General features: G+C 36.7%; 1 protein-coding gene across 2 annotated transcripts in view; it reads right to left on the reverse strand.

The window, feature by feature from the left end:
* The window catches only part of Syt7 (Synaptotagmin 7), a 401,588-nt gene that overhangs the window by 96,289 nt on the left and 277,873 nt on the right, over positions 1 to 27,426 (reverse strand). For both annotated transcript variants that reach the window (XM_075362357.1, XM_075362356.1), the window contains exon 4: positions 4,018 to 4,147. In XM_075362357.1, coding sequence (XP_075218472.1) covers positions 4,018 to 4,147 — 130 coding nt within the window. The remainder of the gene's footprint in view (positions 1 to 4,017; positions 4,148 to 27,426) is intronic.

The raw sequence follows: 27,426 nt of genomic DNA on the forward strand, positions 1-27,426 counted from the left end.
GGTTTTGAACCGAAAAAGTAGCAGTTGATACTTCAAAATTTCCAGAAATCATGAGAATCAAATCATAAAATCATAAGCTAATCACAACTTCTTTCACAGTAATCCTACTGAAGAATTTATCCTGAGGCTGAAAAACTATTTTTTATTATGAGGAAGGTAGGATGTCTAAGAGTATTTCAGGTAAAAAGATAAACTTAATCATAATCATTTCAGTCAGAATTTCAATGTATTTCAAATGTACATCATTTCATTAAATCATTTGAACCATTCACATGTATGAACAAATAAAAATTGTGTTAATAGGTCAATTTGATAGGGTTCATTTAAAGATATCATGAGAAAAAGCGTATTCTAAATAATGTATTGACTACTTTAATTTTATCCTTTACTACCAACAATACTAATTTTACCTGTATGATAGATAATGTATCATTATCCATCACTACCATTAATACCAGTACCTACTCACAGAAGTGGTAGATATTATACAGGCAGAAAAATTTATAAGACCAAATAAATATAATTCTGAATAATTTTTATTACGTGTAAACGGATCTCTATCAAATAAAAAAATAAAGTTTTCCTGCAGAAGCTATTACTAAAGATTACATTTTTTTCATTAGAAATGCTTGCTAATATTACTCCTGAATGAGTAAATAACGAGATTATTCTTTCATATAACATGATACCTGAGTTTTGCCTTTTTTTAAAAACCTGTTTCTACCAATATTGGAGAGCTTGGACCACCTTAACATAGCAAAAAGTTTTACTTATATTGAATGGCAAAAGTGTAACTTGTATTTGGAAAAGAATGGTTTGAATATGCCAATATTTAATTATTTATTACTTTTTTATAAATTGAAGAGGCTAGTAGACCTGGGGTGATAACGATCTTTAGTGTTTTTGACTGCAATGAACTTTTAATTTGTACTCGAAAATAGAGTAATTTACGAAAAAAAATTTAGAATATCATAGTATTTTAATTTTCATTATGAGGGTACCAGGATAAGCAAAGGGTCTAATGTCAAGATTTTTACTGTAAATAAACTGTGGTAAGACACCCCTGAGGGAGAAGTCTTGAACATTTTTTAACATTAATAATTTTTTTCACGGGTAGAGTATGTTTTAGAAAAGAATTGTTCAGTTATCAGGATACTTTAATTTAACTTCATGTTTATAAAGGAGGGATTACAGGTATTCATATTCTTGATAAATGTGGTGATATTGATTCCCTTTTAAAGCAGTTTGTCACAGATGGGGTGAAATTTTGGAGGTGGGTAAATAAGCTATATATGTATATATTATAGCTTATTCACTCCTAGAGAAGTGAACTATTTCTTTGAGAAGAAATTATTCAAATTAATTAATAGCACCTGAAATTATCCTAACAAATACACATATAAACAAATAAGCTTACTACATCATATAGTAGTATGATCTACATCAAATAAACAAACAAACTTTACCTCTTCATTTATATTACATCATATATAAAGTTTTATTTATATATATTATGTAATATTATTATATTACTGTGTAATACTGCATCTACATAAGCTTTCATACAGGTATGTTAAACATTAAATCAATATACCAGTAATCTCTCTAATAAATAGTTATTAACATATCTTTAATAAATAAGATGTTATTAACATTCTAACTTCCCTTACACCATTCTTACGCTATTACTGCTTCATTAGTAATTAAGACTAACAGAAGAAAATACCTTTGATCTAGATAGAATACTTACTCCAAGATTAAAGGAATATATCACCTTAATTAAATACATTAGTACTAGGCACAATGCTGAACTATGTTCCACACAGAATATTTATTAATAATAATATCAAACAGACTTAATGACGATAAATCTTTTATACTTGACATTTAATATAGTTTTAAAAGAAATATGAACTCATCTTTTTTTTTGAATAGTACAAAATATATGAAAGTGTGGATAAGTTGAGCAGTTCTTCAATAAAATGATTTTCAATTTTAGAGCATAGTGCTTTTAAATTATAAATGGATTCAGTGTGTACTCTAATTGAATTCTAGTAAGTAATTTACAATTCCAAATCAGAAACTAAAATAATTTATAGAAGAACAGAACAAGAGGTAGAATGTGTACTAGATAAAGGAAGATATAGTTTCTGAAAAAGCACAGGGGAGATGTGAGAAGCAATTTTAGATCTTAGATTACTTTTTAAGGGAATCTGAAGAAAGTCAAAGCTACCAAAAAGGGAATATTTTAGTAATTTCAGAGCATTAAATAATAAAGAATTAAATAGAATGCAAGATATTTGAAGAAAAAGGATTAAAATGTAAAAAAAATAATTGTTACAATTTAATAATTTTTAAAAGAATAAATTAGCAATAATAAAAGCAGAAAATGAGAAAAACTGCTGTAGAAAATGGAATGAAACAAGAATGTAGCCTACTCTCATTGCCTCTTAATATGTATCTAGAAGAAATAGTTAAGGATAAAGGAAAAAATTGAAACCAGAGAAGTAGCCCAGATAAATGAAGTAAAATGTATCAAATTCACTAATGATATTCTTGTTTTAGCTGATACTGGCAGAGTTAAAAGTAATGAATGACATGAATTTATTACGTGTAGAGAAATTCAATTTGAACTTAAACAAGACTGAAAAAACAAATATTACAGAAAGATACAGATAAATATTACAGAAAGGGTGATAACAAGGAGCTAGGTGTTAGGATAAGAAAAGCACAGTGTACAACATTTTATTAATTATTTAGGAAAATTAAAATAAATGGACAAAGTAGAAACATATAAAAAATGGAGAGTATTTATGCTGAAATAAATAGGTAGCAAATGTAGATTTTTGGAATTTAAAAGAAATCTTTAAGATATTTGCAGTAGTTTAAAACTTGATGGTATAAAAGATTTCTTTGTCGATGACCCTCTTTAAGTTATCAGTGTTTAAATTATATCCCTTTGAGTACCCACAAAAAAATCACTTAATAATTTAAATCAAATGACTGCAGCCACTATGATTAGATAAATCATTTATAACAGTATCAGAAAATAGTAGAATTCATCTCTGAAAGAGTATGATTTAACAAATTTGAATACACATGTTATGTTGTTGTTGGATATGTGGAAAAAATAACAATCTTAGTATAACAGTCAGATGATTTTAAATAATTGAAACATTTAAAAAGAGAAACTGTATTGTGAAAGTTAACTATTTTATTGAAATACAAAAAAAAAACCTGATATTTTACAGTATACTTTTTGTAATTTATTTTTTCACGTAAATTTCAATCAAATTGATCAGTAAATAAAACACCTACAATCAATGAAATATGTAAACCTCTTCATGGGACACAAGAAATACAACAATCAAAAAGACCTACATTACTACTCTTGTTTACAAGAGTAGTAACATAGGCAGGCTTCTAACAAATTTTTTTTCAAAGCAAAAAGTGAACCGATTCACGTAACTGTTACATGTCTGTAAGATATACGTTTATTATTAATTATGAGGGAAACAATGCTCTGTATTTTCTATTCATTGGCTTGATTTTAAAAAGTATAATTCTAAATTCTAAAATATTTTAAGAAATTATGTTAAGTCTAAATAAGGCAAAAGACTCATAAAATAGAAAAAAATGAACATTATAATGTAAATACAAGTTAACATGAAGTATACACATGTTTTAACTACTTAAGTATATTTAGCAATTTTTAATAATTATGTATCTAGTAAGTCTTATTAATCTTTTCTTGGTAAAAAAGTATTTTGTTTCTTTTAATAAGTATCGTAAAATTAATAATTAATACATTTCGGTTTTTTATATTTTTTATCATTATATATTTTTACATTAATGCAAATACTGTGTTAGTTAACCACAAGTAATGTTAAAAAATTTATTTATAAAATACAGTTTTTACTCAATAAAACACTTTTGTTATAACTGTTATTAATCTTATGTTTGATAAAAAATGCAATATTAATATCTATAAATAAATAAAATTAAAATAATACTTACTGAAGGGTGTTCACCCTTGACATTGTGCAAAGCCTTATTGTGTGCTGCAGGAGGAGTTTTAGCTTCAGGATTGTTCGGAGCTGAACCTCCGGCAGGACTTCCTGTCTTGCTTCCAGGACTGCCTGTAGTCCTGATAAATAAAAAAAAATTAACGTTAAGAGATACGTAATTTAAAAAAAAAATGTAAGGGTAAAAATAAATATTTATGCTAGTCGAAAAATCATTAGTACAACAAATTTTTTACAATTTAAAGACTATGAGGTGAAATCCAGATCATTTCTTAATATTATCCATCTTCTGATATTTCAATTAACAAATTACTACTAATTTTTAAGAGTTTCAATTAACATTTATCTTGGGATAAATGAAACAATGGCTTATGTGGTAAAGGAGAATCTGGTACTTAAGCTTTAAGAAGAATTTCTGGAGTGGTTGATCAGTTTCAATAATGTGTAATTTGTGGTGTCTTATAATTTATAAAAAATTTAAAGACATTAAAATTAAAGCCAATAGTTCACCGATAAATGTGAAAAGAAGTCATGTAGGCGCCAGGTTTTCATATCACTAGGTTTGCCGACAGTTCCAAAATGTTTTAAGAATGTATGACGAAGTTCTCCCGGGACTTTCATAACCTATTCTACTTGTGAAAATAATGGAAAAAGTTATATAAATATATGTTCTAAAATGCTTCGTTTTCGAGTTATGGATAGTGACAGATTTCGTTCGGATTTCGGCTACCCCGGAAAATGAGCTCGTACTGTTATTTTTAGGACGTTAATTAAGGGACAAAGTTAGTGATTTTTTATGGCTCTTGATCAGGATAATTGAATAAAATAGATCCCAAAACCTTATCTGCAGAAGCCTATGAGGAATCTCGGGTGAAAACCAATAAATTGGGGTAAAAAACACTGGTTTTTATGTTTGACGTACAATAATTTTGTTAATTGGGTACTAAATACATAAAACTTGTAAAACAGAACTTGTAGAAAATTTAGTTTTGAACAAAATGCTGTAGATAAGTTGAATAAAACAAAGAAAAGTTAGACAAATTCGAATTTTATTTAGAAACCGTACACTATACCAAAGTGTACCAGTACAGTTATACGTATCAGTTAAAAATAAAGATTCAAAAATGAGCTCGCCATTTTCAACACATTTTGGCACGCTTCTGAACTGTTTTGTTTTGCTTTTTTGAGTTCTTCAGGGCTGTCCTTAAGTTGTTCAGCCACATCCATAATGCGGACAATTAATTCCTCACGAGAATATATTTTTGTTTTGTATACAATACTTTTCTTCCATTCTCAGATGCAAAAATCTAAAGATATTAGATCAGGCGATCTTGGTGACCAGCAATGTGAACCTCCACGTCCGATCCATTTCTCAGAGAAATGATGGTTTAAGTGAGTGGAAACGGCACAAGAGCAGTGGGGAGGCGCGCCATCGTGTTGAAAGTATACGTTGCGCTAAGGTAATATTTCTAGCAGCTAAGGTAATTGATTCTTCTTGAAGAAAGTGCAAGTGGAGCTCAGTATTTAAGCGGCCAGAATATATGAACAGTCCAAACAGGTAATTGTGAAAAAGGCTGCACTATACATTGACGCTAAATCGGTGTTGAAGATTACCTTCCACCGTTTCATCAGGATTTACTTCTGTCCATCCATGCTCATTGCGAAAGTTATTGACGTCATCTCGAGTAAAATTTGCCTTATCAGTAAACAAAACATACTTGTAGAGTTGTCGATTTGTATTCCACCAGTCGAAGAACTCCAAGCGAAGCGGACCGTTTGGGTGTAATGTTGAATATACGATACGGATAAAACTTGCTTTATTTAAATAGCCTCCAAACCATCCAATGTGAAACTCCGATCCGCTTAGAAAGACGTCATGTACTGACGCCTGGACTGCGCTGAACTGCACAGATAATAATTTCATCAATAACGCGTCATGTTGGACAGATTGTTTGTAGTCGGTACGAATACTAGTGAACCTGTAACCTTGTTACTGCGAAAAGTCGCGCTAACTGTTTTGGGATCTGGAATCCTGCAATTCGGAAAACGTATTTCATGTTCTACTGGGGAAGCTGTAGCATTATAATTACACATATCTAAAATGAATACCATATCAGCATATTAGTCTGTTGTAAATATGTACGACATTACTTTAATGGCAAACCGATCACGTTCAAACTAAAATTCACACACACACACACACACACGCACGCGCGCGCGCGCGGGAACGTGTGTGAAACTATTGTACAAAAATCGTTGACTTTAAAAGAATGAAGATGTCCTTGATTATGATACATGAGATAGGGGGAACTTAAATTATGATAATTCAGTGTTAGCTCAAGTAAACAGACTGCGCGTACGAGTGTTCAGGCGGCCGATTCACAAGCATCTCCAATAAATCCTGATGCATATAAAAGAAACTACGCGATGTTAATTTTCAGTAACCGCACGCTTTTATATTTTTAATTATTATATGTATTTTAAATTTAAATAAATTAAGACATGTTAAATGATCTTTAAATATTTCTTACCTTGTTCGGCACATCTAATAACCCATGAGTATTTTTTGTTTGGGATATATGGGCATCGACTTCTGCGGTCATTAGCCCTCGTTACATTCTTAAAAAAAAGATCTGAATCACCATAAGGTTCGTCATATGAAAGGGTATAAAGGGTCCTTATATTTTATTTAAAAACACCAAAATTATTAACACAGATATATTTAAATCACACACTGAGAACACTTACAGGGTGTACAGGGCGCTGATATTAAAAAGAAACAATAAATAAACCACAAAATAAAAATAAAAAAGAATGTCTTAACAATACCAACATTATTCATATCCATGGAATTTCCTTTACCTTCTTTTTAAGCAACCCCGTGGCAACTGAAACCGCGTTAAGCAGTACATCAGCCAGCGCAGGATGCCGAAGCACTTGGCTGTTCCCCTATAAAATGTCGCATAGGACAAGTCATCGAGGTCCGATGGCAAAAGAACCCATCGGCGGGGGGTCTGCCCTTCCCGGTCCTGACCTATCTGGCTCCAGGTATGCCTTGCGCATACCCTTTCCCCCACGCCCTTAGTTCACTCTCGAGGGTCCCCCATGCCATCATCGGATACGCCCCGCCTCACCCGATCTTGCATGCAGGCGAGCTCGGGCGTCCTAGGCAAGAGGGCTACCTCCCGTCACTATACGTGTCACGCTTCAAGACTCCCCTTGTATACGTAGAATTAGGTTACTCCCTTAGAGATTATTTAACACAGCTTGAATTTACTTATAGACTTGTTAGTAGTCCACTGGCCTGAAGAAAAGCAACTATTATTTCTGCATTTCCATTTTACAAAGCATCAGCAATACTATTTCTTGGTTCTATCCTCTTTCTGAGGTCCTCATATATGGTAGACTCTTCCGTTACATGCTTGACTGTAACTGCTTTATTACAAACACTGCACACTGGTCTGTCTTCGCCGGTTAACAAATATGAATTTGTTATTCGTGTTAAATGAATGGAAGATTTAACTGAATTTAGTTTGGTATTTAATCTTCTCCAATCATTACTTCAACGGTTTCTCACTGTATTGGTTAGATAATTTGTAACATATCCCACTCGTACAGGAATTATATCCAAGTTATCACAGACTAACGCCTTTCTGGCAGCTTCGCCTGCACTTTCAATACCAGCCGTTTTTACTATCGCCGTTCCTGCAATACCAGCATGCCCTAGAGTCCATACAAATACACGTCACTATCTTCGTTTATTTTAAACATACAAAATGGACAGGATGTTTGCAATAAGGACGTCCTTAATCTTCTTGTTCCGAATTGCAACAAGTGCACTTAGCGAATCGGAACATATTAGCACTCTCTCTTCGCAATAGTGTTCTGCGTAGCGAAGAGCTTGCTGAATGGCAGTAAGTTCTGCCGTATAAACACTGGTCATATCTGGCAGTTTCCAAGAATGGGCTACTCCATTTACATATATGGAGTATCCAACACCATGTTCGGTTTTAGAACCGTCAGTATAAATTCTAATTTATTCTTCATAACTACTGACTGTTGATAAAAGTTCCTGCTGGATGATTACTGCTGGCTTCTTTTTTATTTCTTCACGAGAGAGATCCAGTCTTGTGTTTACCGCTGGTAAAAGCCATAGCGGCATTTCTCTTGTAGAAATTGCTACTGTTTCTCATACAGCAATTTCATATTTTTTGGTCAATTCGTGATACCTTATTCTGGCTGGTCTGGAATAGGTAGCACGATGTTCACATAATGCAGCCAAAGGATGGTTGTTAAAATTTTGTTATTTATATGGAAGGGCCATATATTTGCTTCATATCTTAGCAATAGCTCTCTTCTATAATGTAGTGGCATTTTCCCGGCTTCCGATATTAGACTAGTCACCGGACTTGTACGGAATGCGGCTGTCGCATATCTTAGTCCGTTGTTATGTATTACGTCTAACTTTCGTAAATGCGTGTTTCTAGCGGATAAATATGCAATATATCCGTAGTCAAGCTTGAATTAAATCAATGTTTTATACAGCTTCAGTAGTATTTCTTTATCTCAGCCCCAATTGATGTTGGATAAACATTTAATAATGTCTAGTGGTTTTTTTTGCATCTAACACTCAAGTCCTGTATATGTAATACCAATGTAAGGGATTTATCTAGTAATAGATCTACATATCGTACATTGTTCTTGTATAGAAGTCGTAGCGGTTCTTGTATAGTTCATACTATGGTCATCGATGGTCAAAACAGGACTTTGGTGAGGAATTCTCTTCCTACAGAAGTGTACACAGCACGTTTTTTCTGGTGAAAATTGGAATTCATTATTCCTCGCAACTTCGTTGAGTGCGTTCATCGCACGTTGAAATTTGTTCTTCGCCATAGCTCTCGTGTTGCTGGCATATACAATTGCCAGATCTTGGACATAAGACACTTTTGTTGATTTCTACTGGAATAGCTAATATCAGTTTATTCGTGATCTTGAACAAGGTACCGCTCAACGGCAAGCCTTGTGGTATGCCATTTTCCAATCTTTTTTCTAACGAGTATTTGTTGTTGACGCGTACTTGAAAAGTACGGTCGTCCATATAGTTCCTGAGTAAAATTTGGCAGATTGCCACGAATGCCCCATTCATGTATTTAGAGCATTATTCCATGTCGCCAGGTCATATCGAATGCCTACTGCAGGTCAAAGAAGATTCCCATACAAGTTCTTTGTGTGATGAAGCTGTTATGTATTATATTCTCTATATTAATCATTTAGTCAGTAATTAAGTGGTACTGCATGAAACCCGCTTGATGTGAGGATAAGAGATTTTCTTTTTCTAAAATCCAAACGAGTCGATTATTTAACATTTTTTAAACATTTTTCCCATAGCGCACGTCAAAGAAATAGGACGGTAACTACTAGGATCTGTCAGATTTTTATCTTTCTTTGGCACTGGAACAATACGATTATGTGCTTTTTTCCATTTCTGCGGGTACATTCCGTTCCGCCATATCTGTTTATATAGTTCTAACAGTCTACGTTTTGCAGTAGTCATATTCATGATCAGGCAGCTGAATAGCTGCCTGATCATGAATATGAATTTCATCCGGACCAGCAGCTGTGTTGACTTTCTCAAACGCTTTCACAAGTTCTATTTTGAAAGGTACATTATATGAATAATTTATTTCAGTTCTAACATTTAGGAGACCCTCAAGTTCTGTTATTTTCGTCCTAAAATTTTCATCGTAGTTAGATGTTTTTCTGGAATTTTCGAAATGAATGGCTAGTCACTCTGCAATTTCGTTTCGAGTCTCTACCGTCATCTTCATATGGAGTCTCATCTTCATATTGAAGGCTAGTTATAGAAGTAAAGTTTGTACGCCCATAAATAGCCTTCACTTTCTTTCAAACGTCTGATGCAGTCGTGTTTCTGTTAATGGATGACCCGTTTTGCTGTCAGGATCGCTTTTTAGAATCTATCACAAGTCTTTCTGCATTCGTCTTGTATTTTTAAAAGCAATAAAATTTTCATGTTTGCTTTTTTATTTCTTTTAATTGCTTCACTATTTCATCGTTCCACCACGGAACGGGTCGATCCTTGAGTTTCCCAGATGTTTTGGAATATATCTTGACGAGTCAAGTGTGGTATTAGCTATAGCATTGACATCGGCTTCAATAACTCCACTTGTTTCAGGGAGTATCGTCCTAGCTGTGAAGTTCGTCCAATCTGCCATATCAAACAGTCATCTTTTGGAGATGGATATATTTTCCTTGTAAAGTCAGTTACAATTTGCACCGGAAAATGATCGCTTCCTTGCAGATCCTCTAAAACATGAAAGGCGTACCTCGGTGCTATCGATCTACTTATACGTGCTAGATCTATACTAGGACGTCGATCTATCTCTAGCATTGAAAAAAAGTGAACGATCATTTAAGATAATGAAGTCAGAATTCAGCAGGAACTTTTCCAATTCTCTTCCAGGGGAATCTGCTCGAACCGACCTCCAAAGAGTATTCTGTGCATTAAAGTCTCCCATCAGTAGTATAGGTGGGGGAAGCTGATAAATTAATTGTGCTTTGTCATCCTCCTTCCAATCAAAATTCGGCAGGTATGTGCTGCAGATGATGATCTGAAGGGAACGCTTCATTTTGATTGCGACCGCTTGTGGATTTGCGTTTAGATCAACCGCTTTGGTGGTAGCTCTAGTTGGTGTTAATATGGCTACTCCACCTCTAAGTCTAATATCTGGCAGTTGATCACACCGAAATGTGTTTCTTGCAGGCATATACAAATTGGGTTTACATCATTTACCAAGCGTTGGAGCCCATGGATGTTTGACAATATCCGTTGATGTTTTACTGAAGACTCGACTCGCTAATATTTAATTAATTTATTGTCTGGGTTTGCCTTTTGGCCATCCTTTTTTCTTCTTCTTTTCCATTATACGAACATCTTCGTGTTCTTTAAAATGTCATCGCTAGTAGAGCTCCTGGCCTCCGAATTGGAGACCATCGAAGCCACGGACGACGACGGACACTGATCGGCGCTTGGTTTAGGCGCCGATTGAGAGGCGGGAACCTGGGAGACCCCCGACACAGGAGCTGCACCAACCATCGCTTCAGGCAAGAGGGGAAAAGGCCTCCCTGTGTGGGTTTTGGTGGTGTCTGTGGTTTAGAGATCACCTCAATTGAAGAAGGCTTGGGAGCATCCTTATAAGACTCCGAAGTAACCACTTTTTTCGAACTATCATCTAAAATGTTGTGTAGACTCACTGGAATCGCTGTTTTAGCAGCTGTCTTCTGTTCAGATGCGATTTTGCTTACATTTGATGTATTAGCTGGAGGTTGTATCTTTATCACAGGCTTTATAAATTCCTTATGAGTGAGAGACTTCATTCTATTGTCAATTACTCTCTCAATCATAGTGGTCAATGTGGGCGCAAGTTTGCTTAGAAGCTTGTTTGTATCAACAGGAGTTGGAGCAGGAAATGTAGCCGCAGCCTGAGCACAAGTTGTTGCTCTAGGCATGCGGGCGTTTACAATCGCCACGATGTATCTGACCTTCTGCAAGGGTTTGACTTCCTGTACAGCTACTTCGTCTTTGTAAACAGGACAATTCCTTGATCTACATGAGTGTTGTCCTTTACAGTTCATGCAGGAAGAAGGATCCTTGCATGGTTTACCTTCATGAATTTCCTCATCACACATGCATATTTGTGGCCTTTCGCACTGAGCCGCGGTGTGGCCAAAGGTTTGAAATCTGAAACATCTCATCGGTTGCAGCACAAAAAATCACACATCCAACCCGTGTATTCCTGTACGCACTTTCTCGGGCAGGGTTGGTTTGTTGAAAGTAAGGACATGAGAGGCAGCCCGAAGAACTTCGCTGTGCCTTCTCATGTTCAGCCTCGGCATTCAATTACTCCTTGAGAAGTCTACTATTCTACAATTTCTTGCTCCATGCAATTAAGTAGATCCCGGCAAACCGCAACACCCTTTGAAGTATTGAGGGTGCTGTGAGGATCAACTCATACAGCAAACTCACCTACCTTCTTTAGCCCAAGGATCTTCTGTGACTGGTTGTCATTAACCGTCTCTACATAATGTCCGTTTAAAATTTTTCAGATTTCCTTTACTGGGCCACCAGGATAGTTGGTTTTCTCTCGAGCGATAACGAAAGGACTTATTCTTGAAACATTACCTTCTTCTCTACTTATGACCAAACATTTTGGCTTAGGAAAACTGTGCTTTTATAGATCTCTTGTATACTTTTAGCCTTTTTTTCTAACCTTTGTCTCATAACTCTTCCTCCGTTTTGTTTCTGGCGGAACGGGTTGTTCAAGACGAGGGTGTTTACGTGAATCATCTGTCACGTTTGCTGATTGTTCAATTTGCATGATGTTCAGTCCCTTCTGGAGCAAGGCTAGCCCCCGGGGTACATCTCCACTCCAGGGCTACCAACCCTGGAGGTCAGTCTGGTAATCCGGTGGAACCGGCATATGTCCTGGCAGAGACCGGATGCGCAGTCTCTGCACTGACTCCAGGCCTCCTGACACTGAAGTTTTCAAGGCTCCCATGCACCGACATACATGGACACCTTAACTATATGCTTGCCATCGCGGGGAAATGTGGACAGCGGAAGGGCCTCCGTTATACTTGCAATCGCTTAAACCCTGGCCGCCACATCGCCAGCTCTAAAGGTGGTGTGAATCCATTTCCTTAATCATTACAGTTTTTCATATCTGCAGGTCGCCGAAAATCCAGTTCTTATAATAAGACCTGTAGGTGGAATCAGGCCGAAGAAAATTCCATCTCCGAGGGAAAACACTTGGAGCCCCTTTAGCCAGCATTATGAGTAGTACATATGTACAGGTATTTCCGCCCTGAACGTGGAACGTAAATGTTATATTCCGGAAGTGGGGATTACCTACCTCAGAACCATGAGTATTTTATTCATTAAAACTGTTTAATTTTACGTCATTTCCTTGAGTTTTTAAGAGTTATGAAATTGTCAATTGTCCACTAATATTTCATATGTTATTATATACTTTATTATATTTTACTAAATTCCTGTGATAATAAACAAATAATAAATTCAATTCAGTTTTCTTTACCTGAGTGCGAGAAATCCGTAGTGCTGTCAGTATTAACAGATACAATGAGTAGCTGAATTTTGTTTTCTATTATATTATCCAATCCCCAATAATTTAGTTCAAAAGTATCCGTTACATGTTTTGTACAGATTACACAATCCTGCTGGCGCGTTTTATCGATGGCTTCTAACCATAAATTTTAAACATCAGATATTTTAAAAGTAGTATTTTCTGTCGCTACGTACCTTTTGATTTGTCCCCAAATTAACTCGATTGGGCTGAGTTCACAATGTTAGGGAGGTAATCGAAACACGGGTTTCCCGCTGGATCTCGCTAACTCAAAAATTTTACACACATTAAATTAATACGCGAAACACTTTGCAATAATTGGTCCTTAAATTCGTCGTCTTCAAAAATCACTCCTTTTGAATTAAGCCACATTTTGAAATTCTTTTTTTCAAGACAGGCTGACATTTTTTATTTTTTACATGAACGATAAGGGGCGTTGTCTAACACAGTAACCAAATTATCTTTCAGAAGAGGCAACACATTACTAAATCATTTTTAAAAGACGGAACGTCTTTTGAGAAATGGTGCATTATAACGATATGAACGGTACGTTCATCTCGTTATGATAGTCTCCTATAGATTTAGATTAAAAAATTCAGAGACTATCATTAACAAACTTGGTATCATTGCCGATATGCGTAATTATGAGACACCTACTTTTACCCGATGAAGGTTATTACCGGTTCATAAGTCGCCCAGAAAGGCTTCTTATGGCGAATTCACAGCTTTATCTTTCCAAACGAAACTTTTCGTGCGGCCTTCGTCAACCTAAGTTTCATTCATATAATATATTCTACGACCTTCCTGTCACATTGTCTTTATTTCGGTGAGGTAATATCTTCACTATATAATGGTCATCCCTGTCAATTAAATCACTTTCTTGGCACCGTTTTAGGTATTTAAAGTTCACACTTTTTAATAATTTATAAAAATTTGTTCTTCGGAAATCTGGTAGATCGTTATCGTTATTTATAATTCGTAACACTTAGTCTATTGAAGGCAGTAGTTTCGAAAATAAAATTCGTGTAGTTTTTCACGAATCGCGTTTTTATCAAAATCGTCAACATTTTCTTCAATAGGCCCACGGAGATTTGTTTTCTTAGGACAACGTAATTCATTAATAGATTATACTCGCGAATAACGTTGTACATAAGCAACATAACTTCCACTTATCTTAGCAGTTTTATTAACGACATCCGAAATCAACGCCGTCGGATTACTCGGTACTTCGCTTTGTAAGCAATTTGAATGTGTCTTTCCATACGGCTTAAGGGCTTTTATAGCAGCCTTTTTTTCGGAGGGGATATCAATAATCGTGTACTATTATCGGCTGAATCGGTCAGATATGGTGTCAAAATAATGGCATAACAACTCGTACAAACACAAATCGAGAAATAAACTAATACATTCACGTCGTAGTAAACTTAAAAAAAATTGCATTATATTAACTTTAAATAACATTAGAGTAAAGAAGTAACAGAAACACAAAAATTGAATACCAGAACAAAAGCGTGATCATATGAAAAGATCAAGGGTTTTAATAAAACCGAGAAGACAGCATTATACATAAAACGTTTGATTACAGATTACTATATGACTAATTATTAGTGTTGGTATGTAGATGGCCGCGTTATGAATCGGCACTGATGTACGGAATGTGATTTAGCAGAATCATGACGAACTCGCTCACACAAACGCAACATTTGTTTATTCTTCAATCTGTAAGCCAACTGAATACAGTATAGTTACTCTAAAAATATTCCTTCATATACGGAGGCTAAATTGTTACAAAAATTAAGTACTTGCAAAACTCAGAAATAAAGTAACAAGATTTTAGAAATTAAAAATCACTTGAAAGATATTTTTGTTGGTAATGCATTCAACTCAACTGATGAATTTCTTTCTTCCTGAATAAGGCCTTACACACATTAAGAAATTAAATTTGGTGTTAGCAGTAATAGTGCTACTACCAATATCATTACAACCATTACTAAAAAAAGTCATCTCCTAAAAATTTGTGCTGGGATGGATGGTGACTGGAAGAAACATTCAGATACTCCTTTAGATCTGTTTGTTGTTTATCTCACTTCACTGTCTCTGTGGATAAATCATCTCTTTTTCACGGCACACCTCTTCCCATTATCATCGAATCTAATCCTCAAGGTGTTCTGTATATTTTGGCTATATCTCACCTAAATTCTGGTAAGAACGTAGGGACCTATAAAGTTACTAAATTCTCGGCGTTTGAGAGTTTCAGTGAGCCGTTTCAAAGATTTCTATATCTTTGATATTATGTTTTTAATAATTTATCATTAAACATATTTCACTCTATTCAAACGATTTTTGAGTTAATTTAACCTTCATATATGACAGTTGTAGTGTTTGGCCTACAGTGCGGTAGTGTTTGAACAATAAAAATAACTGGAATATACTGAACTGTAGACTTCTTATTATAAGTACATTTTAACTTGTTTTTAGTCGCTGAAGTTAAATGTGTAATTAACTATGGTATCAACATCTCCCGGCTGGAGCAGTTGGATGAATAATAGAAAGTAAGCATTTGTTCGCGAATAAAAATTAAAGTACAAAAAAGACTGGCGTGTTGAAATATTTACATAAGCTACAAGTCTCGTCGACAGCATCTTCAGTGATCTAGTCGGCTTAAACTTTCATATTTTTTTCAATAGTTCATTTAAATTTTTCAAAAATCAATCTTTTGGTTTTTACTATAAAAGCAGTAAAAAGTAAGCTTTATATTCAGTGGAAGCCAAAGTAAGACGATATCCTGTAAATTTTGATCGAACGGGTCCCTTTCGATGTAATGGCACCACATGAATTCGCATAAATGAGAGTTCAGCGTAGATCTCTATGTATTACGTTCCTTAGGATAACATCTTTTCGATGCTACTCGAAAACTCTCAACCGTGTTTGTGTGCGCCCCGAAGATTAGAACTCGAAAATTAACCAAGTAATTAACAGTATGATGTCTAAAATTCTAACATTGTACATAGATAAAACATTGTAAATATGCCAACAATCTGAAATTATGTTCGTCGCAGGTCTAATAAACTCCTTTATAACATTTAATAACGTGTATTTCGTTCGTTGGAGGACCGAATATTCGGAACATTCTTTTGTTTCTCTGAAAATTCCCGCAAACACCTAACCGTTAGAATAAACCGCCTCACATTGTATTTTTATCTTGAAAAAAGAGATTCGTCTATTTCCACGTTCACATCATTTCCACCTATTATTACTGATTGGGTAACCGAGTAATATGTCCGTACACATTACCCTTAAAAATATTTATCCTACCAGTTACAGCCGCACTACCTGTACCAAACTGTTACAAAACTTAAAACTGATATAGTCCCCATTCCACGCGTACAAGAAATAAACTTCAGTTTCAGTTTGCTGGATTGCAGCCACGCACCGCTCCTTAACCGAGCAGAACTGCGGCAGCAGAACGCCACTTTGCAGAATGCCACTTATCTTCCCTAACTCTTAAGCAAACAGACATTTCATGACGTCGGGCGTCGTACGCAAAACCTTTGATTACGAAAAATTTCTTTGGTTTGTAAAAAACGAACAACATGCTTATTATACGGCAATTCATAGATTAAATCAAGAAGAAATCTGTTCTGATCCAGGCCTTATAGGTTATAGGGACCCGAATCTGGAGCTCTTAGACTGTCTCCGTAAACGATCTTATAGGTTATAAACCTATGATCGCTCACACTGGCCTCGGACCAGACAGTCCAACTACTTGTACGTCTAAGCAGGTCGGCCTTCACCAATGTGATGTCGATGTAACAACTTTCCCCCAGTTAGCAAGACAAAGTTGGCTGTTGTTATGCGTCGTTAATCATGTAGAGGTTCCTGGCTTCAACGAACTGTTCGAGACCAGCGCCTCTGGTCACTTCTGACAGTAAGTGAGCCTAAATATTTAACATGCAGCATCATTACTATTAGGACTCCATCCACATCGATACTAATACGACGTATTTTTCTTCATCCCACCACCGCATTATTTGTGTTTTTTGAGGAGAAAACTGTAATCCTTTGGATCGGAGCCAAATGCTTATTCTTCTAATCGTCAATTTGGCTGCTCTTTCCACTTCTTCTTTTTACTGGCCGGAAGCTAACAAAGTCAAATCGTCAGCGTATCCGATTAAAGTTACCTTGCAAGGAAATCCGAGTCTCAACACCCCATCGAAAGTGACGTTTCCGAGCAAGGAGGTTAACGCAGAACCTTGTGGCATCAGAACTCCCTGCATCAGAAACCGTACCTCTCCATCTGCAGGTTCTGTCAGTACCTTCCTCTCATGTAAATAATATTAATCGCCGCTCTGAGATAATGGCTAATGCCTTTTCGTTCTAATTCGTTCAAAATGGCCGTCCACAGTATCCTGTTGAAGGCACTGCGTATGTGTAGGAGGACCAGCAAAGGAATCTTCCTGGTCCTCCGTGTGCCAGCCCTACACGAATCAATCTAGTTTTTTACCTTACATAGTGCATCAACCGTTGATTTACCTTCAACAAAACCGAACTGCAACGGCAAAGATCAGCTGATGTCTCTAACTCCGTCGAGATCGACGAGTCGAGCAAGGAGTCGTTCGTATAATTTGCCAAGTGTTGGCCACAAACATATCGGTCGATAGGTTCGAGCTTGACTGTCCGTAGTCGGCTTCGGAATTAGTAGAAGCCGTTCCTGCTTCCAAGAAACTAGAAAGTTACCACATCCAAGGACTTTATTGAGTAGTGTAAGAATAATCCAGGAGTGTGTCATAGTCAGCCCCTTTAGCAAGCTACCCGGTACTCTGTCGGGACCCGGGGTCTTATTAGTGCTCATCCGAGAGATCGCCAACAAAAGCTAACTCATGCTAAATCTTCTCGTCTCGTTACATGCGATATTCGCCTGACTGACTTCCTCATTTATGAAAAACTCCCAGATGTCTCTTAGAGTCTGCTCTCTAGTTAAAACAGGGGGAGGAACGCGCTAAATCTTTTCAACACCTAGCTAGTACGCCCTTCCACAAGGATCGTCATTTAGCTCTTTTACCAATTTTTTCCATGCTTCACGATTGGCGGCTTTAATCGTTGCGCAAACAGTGTTCCTGGCATTTCTATATGCAAATTCTGCTTCTTCCGCTTCTTCTGGCCTTCATCTTCTCACTCTCTGTAGTTTACGACGGGCCGCAAGTGTTGTTTTTCGTAAGTCTGCGATATCTCGAGACCACCAATATACTTTTCGTCGCCTTGGATTGCGGTGCGGTCTTTTTCTTGTCCTTTTTTTATTTTAAACATCGCAGAAAGTTTTCCGGGCTCCAGTCTTGTCTGGCCTCCAACTTGGCGCTCACTGCTTCCGAGAAGGCTGCAATTTGTGTCTCTACTGGCTTCTAATTATATATTTTTTATCCGCCGTATAGAGTCTCTAAGCTGGATATTAACTTGGATCACACAATGATCGCTGGAGAAATCTTCTTCAAATACCTTCCAGTAGACCAGTCTTAGCAAAAGCCTCTCCGGAATTGCCGTTATGTCCACAGTTGAATCAGCTTCTTTGCCAACAAATGTCTTAATGTCAGGTGTTTTGGTTTGGTTTGCTTGGCATTTCTCCCGCCACCACCCCATTCGGTCGCCCTAAAGCATAAGACCGAATGTCTGTGCCACAAACGGCTACTGAGCCTCGAAACAGTTTAGCGACCAGTGTTCTAAATAGCTCCTAGAGCTTACCTAACAACGTGAGCGGACTAAGCGCGGTGCCATACACCACCGGCGTGGCAGCAATTTGCTGCCACACCTAGGTCACTGAATGCCAGGCAAGTACCTGGCCACCATTTTACAGCGCATGTAGCCATAATAATTGGCTGGTGGTCAGCCATACTTAGCTTTCCACGGCAATGCGGTAAGAGTGTTTCCCTTAAGTAAACTACCGCCGCTTGTGAGTGCCAATTTTCCCCTTGATCTCTAAGTTCCAGGGCGGCCCGGTCTCTGACCCTCCAAGAGTAGAGCAAACATCAGTCAGGTGTATTTATAGTGACCATATCCAACGTACCCAATACCGTCGCCAATTTGTAGCCTCAGCGGGTTGACCTCATCCCGCCCAATTCGACGCACTCGGTGTTGAAGTCGCCCGCAAGGATCACCGGTCGCCTTGTCGTTCGTATTACCTCTTCCAAATCCATCAAGTTTTTCTGAAAGCGAACATCATCACAATCAGGTAAAACATACCCACTAATCAGCAAATACGACGTTAATGTCAAGACAACAAAACCTCTTCCGGCCTTTATATCCAAGATTGCAAAGCGATCGCAGACCATCCGTACTGCGGCATCTTTTCCTCGTCAACGTGCCAGTCTCCAGTAGCAAACTAGTTTCGGTTTGGCACTGCGATTTGGATGAAACAACATCTACTCTAACCGGCTGATGCCCACGCCAAATCGTGGGCAGTCGATCTTCGGTTCAAATTTATCTGAATGCATTTCACGATCGGCGTCGTTGAGATTCCCGGCCTCCGGTCCGGTGTCCCTTCTCTCCACAATCCAGACATCGGCTGGGTTTGCTGCAATCTCTAATTTGGTGTCCTTCACCCACACAATTATAACACAATTTCAAGCGGTTTGGTCCGGAACACTCTGTTGCCCTGTGTCCGAAGTTCCAGCAGCTATAGCATTTGATTTCGTCCGTACGTTGTTCAATCTTACAGGAGTGCCAGCCAATCGGTTTTGATCTTTGCCCACTAGCATCTTAGCGCCATTAACCGGAAACCGTCGCCCTCTGGGTCTCTCCATAAGCTGGTCTTAGTAGTGACATCTGGACCGGAACATCACTTCCAACTTCTCTCTTGATTGTAGTTTCCACTTCTTCTGCAGTCGCGTCTAAATCTAAACCTTTGACATGAAAAATTGTCCTACGTAAGTCTTGCGATCATTCATCCACTATTGCGTTTTCTACTTGGGATCCTAGACGATTAACTCCGTCATCTCTTTTGTTTGACGATTCTCTCACTCTAATTTCCACAGTATCCGCACGTCCTTTCTTAACTGATAAAATATCATCTGCTATGTCCTCGCGTATGCTACCTTTAACTTGTTTTAATAAATCTGCGTAGCTGACCTCTGCTTTACGTATTGTAACCACCGATGTCGCTGGTTCTTGGATACTTTTCTTCCTGGGTTTTCTATCCGTAAGGAATAGGGGCCACTGCGTGTCTGATGAGTCATTTTTCCTGGTTCAATACTCCAGTATCTTACTGAACTTTTCTTCAATACTGTTACCCGGGGTGAAAAACGATAATCGATTATTATCCGCAGGTCTTAGTTTATAAAGCGCCTACAAGGTCTGAGTAATCATCTCCTCGCTGCTCTCATCCATTACAACTGCAAACACTGTACTCATAAAATCATCTTCATCCTCCCGATAAAATATCGCAATGTTACAGGAATCTTTAAGCACTGTTCTTCCTGGTATATTCATCATCTTCCCAAGCCGCCGTCCAGTTCCTAGCGCGAGCTTCTGAGCTGTATCCATATAAGGGTTCTAATTATCCTGATCTTTCGGCACAATAAAAACCCGAGAACTGTCTTCATTTATGGTCAATGAACCTCTTACAATGGACACTTTCTTACATACCTCTCTAGGCCAACGGGACTCGATGATCTCTTCTAATCCTTTAATATCGCCCGCGGACAGAATCTTCTCAATTCTTTCTTGACTCTTCACTTTAGTTGTTTAAGCCTTTCTCCACGAAGTCCTTTGATTCAGTCTACGTCTTCATAGTCTTCATCAGTTTTGGGTGTGATTGTTCGTACAATGCCCTCACCATCGTGTCAACGTCTTCTGCCTTCTCCAAGATTAGATCAGCGCATGATTTAATTTCTTTTTTGGTGTTTGGGTTTCTTCTAATAAGTTTCAATAAATGGTAGATTTCCTCCATTACGTGATCCATGTCGGTCCCCTCCGCTGCGTCACCTTTGCTACTTTCTCCATATGCCTGTATTTTCCTCTTGGGTGCCCGTCCAGCATCCTCCTCCATTTGATCTACGGGCTCTCGATTTCTTTCTACGCCAGGGTAAGTAGTGGAAATACCTGGTAGTCTAGCTCGACGCACCGTTCTGAGGTCCATTCTACCCTCCCGCAAGCGTGCAAGGCTCCTCCGCGGCCGGAAAGCGTTTACTTCCATTTTTCTCCAACCAGGATGGTCTTAGGTGAAAAGTCTCTTCAGGTTCGTGACGGGCATCGCAACCCAAGTTAACGGTTAACTCAATTTCGATTGAGCTATAAACACTTGATTCTTGTCTATTGAACTAAGCTACAATGTAAATTAATAAAATTAATTTCAAACAGAGCTTATCAGTCTAAGCTATGATAGTTCACTATCCACAATTGATAACAGTTGTAACAATACTATCTACTAAAAATAAAAACAACTCCCCGAGCAGTAAACAAGTCAATCTACTAACACACTACCACCCCCACTGCTACTGTAACTAGCGGACGACTATAGTCCTTACTGCCTTTTGCAATAAGATCGATCAACTAAAAAACTAAATAAGTCAGTCCGTATCCAAAAATCATAAAATTTAAAAGACTCTTCCAGTAAATTACCACCTAAAATTGCCAATCCTCCAAATCAGACACCATTGAACCGATAAAACTAGAATACTAGCAGAGCGTACCGAAATATGTCCGAACGCGACAGAATCTTTAACTCCACTAATGAATATTGAACTATCTTCGACATTCATGCTGAGCGATCAATCAAAACCGTGTTTTTAAAAGAATTTCTTAGTACTAGCGTGTCAATCTGCGGTTCAGTTATAAATAAATGCTTTGAAATGAGCTTCAAGATGGCAATAACCAAGTCTCCCGATTTCAGCCGACCGGCTAGAATACTCAAATTGTCCAGTTCATTACGCACGTTGTATAATACTATGTACCATCATCATTTTAATATCTGAAAAAGTAGCTTAGCATATAAAATCAGCTGTTTTGGTAGATCTAAACTATTCGTTTCTGCAACGGTTTCAGCTTATTTAAATTTTAAAAAAATCGCAACTGTGTTAATTGTACACATTCACTTTAAAAATTAGGAAAATTAAGAACTTTTAAATACTTCCTAATAATCATAAATTTGTACAGTTTATTTTTTACTTTCAGCATTATTCCGAACTCCCTATTATAAATATCATATGGGAAAATACTTATATGGCAACAGTCAGTTCCTTTTTTCACTAGAAGAACAAATTATAAATTAAACTCGAATGAATCAGGAGTAACAGCATATCTGATAACACAATATCCTAAGTTCTATTAAAAAATTAACGGTATCAGATATCAGCGCCACAACTAGTTCCCTTAAAATTGATGGTTTTTCGAACGAATTTCTTTATTCATAATTAATTTACGAGCTACTGCATTATTTTAACTTAAAACATCATAGAAAATTTTTGTGAGTGTTACATGGTGACTTCCGCCGGCGAGGTGTTTCTATTTCATCAAGTACTATTTTCTGGAACGGGTTCTTGCCCTCTATCGTGCAACTCCGCATAAATTCGGCGAAATAGGATTCCACCTGGTACCTGGCAGTTCCCCTGTGCTTTTTATTTTAGCATTTCCGTGTTCAACGGTTTGATCAACGAAATGGTACCAATAATCGCGGAACACTTCCAGTACATCGGCTTGATAGGAATCAGAGTACAATATGCTCCCGTCATTAATGTTGTCTTTGATAGCATTCAGCAGGGTTAGAATCTATTTGTCAACAAATTTCACAGCGAAACGCAATTTTCACGACTAATGCCGCCGAAAAAACAGTGTGGGTAGACGCGACCAGATTGATTTTTCCGACTCGAGAATAATGTCTCGTCGATTTCGATGACCGTATCGTTTCCCCAAATTTTACCTTGCCTTTGTTGTTCAATATGGTCGACACACACTTCTCTAATGAAATTATTCTAGTCGACTACCATATTCGGACCCGCACCCAATTGGTGACGCCGAGCAACACTTGATATTTCGAACGCCCAACTATATCGAAAATAAATGACGGTCACGAAGCTGAAGTTTGAATCTTTCAGCCGCGTACCAATACGCATATTGACTTTCGACCGGCAAGAAAATTTGCTGCAACGCCATGCAATACAGACAGTTTCGTAAAAATGCATAGCGTGTCCGTTGCAACATGTCCAGGTTTTCGATAGAACGCCACGCAGTTGTAGGAACTCAACGACGTCGTGTTCGTTAGTAAAAATAAACTGCTTGCACGATAAACGTACAGAGCCGATTCTAGGTGACCGGCTGCTGTGCATTAGACACAGATGAAGAGTTGAATTTACGTCATTGTCATAAGAAAACTTACTCCTCTCTTATCCTAACCGTTCAAGACATTTAATCAAATAACGTTCTTATATTGCTAAAAAGAAATAAATTGTGTATTTAAACAAATAATCAGTAGCGCCGGAATTCGATAAAAGCAACAGAAAAAATAAAATATAATCATTTAATATAACCAATTTTTAAAAAAATGTGACTTTTTAGTCTTTAAATTTAAGCACATAATATGTAAATTATGTTATGTGTTCTCGGAATACAACACTGCGTAATTAGTTTAATCACAGTAAAATCAACTAGGGTTAGTTGCTTTGCCGTTAAAAAAGAGCTCATTTTCTGTTAATTCTCACAAATATTGGTAGCAAAGATCCTTATTTTAAAGTGTTTTTTAATTTTAGAATTACAACTATTCTTTTTTTCTTTTCTGAACATTATTATTTCGATAAAATTAATGTTTTCGTAAATAGTTTTACCATCGGATATGAAATTTAAGGCAATCTTTTATATATTACTTTTATTAACTATTTTTAAAGCAATAATCAACTGTAGTCATGTTGCAGAGCGTTCATACACAATTACATTTTCGAAATATTTTTTTCACTCGTAGAATTAATATACGTTTTTTCAACACAACTAAATGTCTAATGAAAAAATTATCTTTGAAGAGTTAAATCTTATAAACAGTCAATGGAAAGTTTTGTCTTTTGTATCAATATAACATGTTCGTTTTCTAGGTTATTGTCATGAGTTTTTAATTTATTTGAAGAGGCCTATGGGAATTTATCTCTATTCCGATCGTTCTTACTCAGCATTATCTTTTGAGATCCTTTCTTCCCCGTTATCGGTCCATAGGGTGCTAGTGGATACTAGAACCTGAACAGCCAGTGTATACTTGGTAAATAATAACGGGACTACATATGGACCGATTCGGGGATTCTAGTCACGTGGTTGTACAATAAGGAAGCCTTAATATATTTTTTGACTATCTTTATTCGTCTCTTACTAAATATAGGAATTTTTTTTAGCGCTGAACCATATGTTCTAATAACACTATTTCAATACGTACACGGTTTTACTATTAAAATCTAAATTCCTTCATCCAGCGGGATGCTGAAGAAGCGGTATGGAAGAAAAGTTGTGGAGGAATAAATACCATCATCCTGAGAATCTTATATTAAATATAAGTACAGCCGCTTCACAGAAATAAAGAATACTGCGCCTTTCAGATTTTACATTTAACTGAACACAATCGTATTGTTTCAAATATAATTCGACCTCAAATATGATATGAAACCCCATTTTACAAAACGAAAATCGTAAAAAATAACTCGCAGCTAAAATCTTAAAAAAAGAATAGACCACATTAAACACTATCATCACCATCACCACAACGATCACCATCATTATTGTTAATGGGAATTCGAAAATATTTTGCCTTCTCTAAAGCTTTGTTTGAAATTGCTATATTAGAAACAATATATTCACTATTCTGTTCCTCATTGACGCCAGTAAATTGACGATATCATCGATTTAATTAAAACTTCCATTTATCGGCACACTGAAACTTTTCTTGATGTACTAGAGCTAATACATTTTTTTTTTAACTCTTTCCTCGAGGTGCCGCACATTTTCTTCTGACAAAATTGTTTGCTGCCTGAACACCGTTAATTCTTTTTTGGTTGCTATTATGATCTACCACCTCAACTACAAATCGGTAAGTTCTGCTTTTACCTTTGTTAATATATAAACTAAAAAAAGCAGCATTTACACCTAAAGGTATGAACTCTGTTTGTAATTTGATATAACAGATACAAGTACAGAAAAAGACTGTGTAAGAACAAATTATAACACTTGTAAGATAGAACCGACAGAAATAAACTAAATGCTATTTGTGAAGAGTTAATATAATATAATCACCATTTTGTGATAGTTATGAAGGTATCAATGGAACCGAACGAAATGCAAGGGTATCGGGGGATATTTTATCCCCTTATTCATCGCAGAGCCTGGACATCGGTCCCTTGCTACTGGATCTTGTAGGTTGTAAATATTTACAACCGTAACCTTAGAAAGATCTGCGAAGGGCATCATAGAAAAGAGTGCAGGCCTCTTCGTTCTCTCCATCGGACGGCTGCTGGATTTCTTCTCCATTCTTCGTCGTTCGGTGACGGTAGTCTTCAGTTTCTTCTCCGTCGTTAGAATAAATGATTACGGGAAGGATTTAAATTAATATTAAATCGGTTTGTTCGGGTACACGAGGATGGCACCGGCCGCATATTGTTAAACTTCCACAGAAAAGAAATATAATACCAGCGAAATTCTCTTTTAGACATACGTGTATCTAAGAAGGGTTTGGAGGAACCGCGTGGCTAACAATGGAAAAAATGTACTGGCAGGTATGATAAGAAACGGAATTTGATTTGCGGGCGTGACTACTTTTACAGCGGGAATCAGAGCAATTCCACCCGTTGTCCTGCTGATGAATCGGATCGCTTCTTATGTATAGCGTAGAACAGAGGTCGGCAATATTTTTATCAGTAAGGGAGCAAATAAATGCAAACGTTATTGGGAGCGCATGAAAAGTTATTGGGGGCGCCACACTGTTATTACACAAAAAGCAGATATATTTGCCTTTAAAGTCAATAAAACAAAACTGTTCTTCCCTTCCCAGTCAACATTAAAATAAATTATTTTTCTTTTACAATTATTCATGATTGGTTGTTTAAAAAATCCGTTTAACCAGTATATGTATTTGGTAGTGAAAAGTACATCTTGTGTGACATGGTTATTAATAATACGTAAATAATAAAATATAGTCAATAATAACACTCAAAATACGTAGCACTTAGAATACGGTAATATACTACCAAATTTATCAGAAGCGAGAATATTCCTACGTGCTAAGTAACAAGTGACCTTGTATGACCTTATTTGTTATTTGCTGACATTGAGCTAGCGCAATTGTATTGTCTTACATACGCGCGACGCCAATACGGTTATTGGGCTTAGTAGGTGTATAATGTAGTGAGGGCGTATAGAAACTCATCAAGGGCGCAATGGCTCCGCAGGCGCCGCGTTGCCGACCCCTGATGTAAACTATTAATATTTCCTCTTTGCTACGACTGAACCCAACGAGATCCGATGTTACGTAAACAATCACGCTTATTCAGACCGACAGACTTGCTTGACTTAAAATATGGTCCGCTGATAGGTGGTGACAGTTGTGGTTTTTATATTTAAGATCACATTTAATAATACGACCAGGAATTCTTTCACCTAAACTTGGGGATAAAAAACCATATTAATTTTTTTTAAATACGGTATTTTTCTCTCTAGTAATTAAATATGACTGACTTTCATGTGTATAATATGTACAACCGTTCACACTGAATTAACGTTTCTGAAGTATTTCATGTTTTTAAATACTACGAACGTTTTGGTTTTTTATTATTGTTATTATTATTTAAAATTGTAACAATGTAAGAAGTTTAAGAATATTTTATCTTTACCTTTACTCTATTACATTAACTAAAGCGCTTCAGGCTGTAAAAGCAAACACTTTTAGTAGTTAAATTGAATAAACATTTTGAAAATAGATTGGACAGATATTGGCAAAGCCAATGATTTCCCGGTGCGATTTGGTTTTCTTCTACGTAACTAGTGGACTCTTACTAATATAATTTTTATCCTAAGTTATATCCGAATAGCACTCAAATCAATCAAATTCCTGAATTTTTTTATAAACATTCTTTTTTAGAATATTTGAGCTTCAAATCAAACAAGGTTTGAAATTTATTTTTTGGTAACAATATACTAACGCCTAAATACAGTTATTTTATGTTTTCTCTTTATATCATGAGAAACGAATTTCTGTAACGTACGGAAAATGCCACATTTGACCATGA

This window comes from Lycorma delicatula, chromosome 4 (genome assembly GCF_047948215.1).
Source record: "Lycorma delicatula isolate Av1 chromosome 4, ASM4794821v1, whole genome shotgun sequence".
In the NCBI taxonomy this organism is placed as follows: domain Eukaryota; kingdom Metazoa; phylum Arthropoda; class Insecta; order Hemiptera; family Fulgoridae; genus Lycorma; species Lycorma delicatula.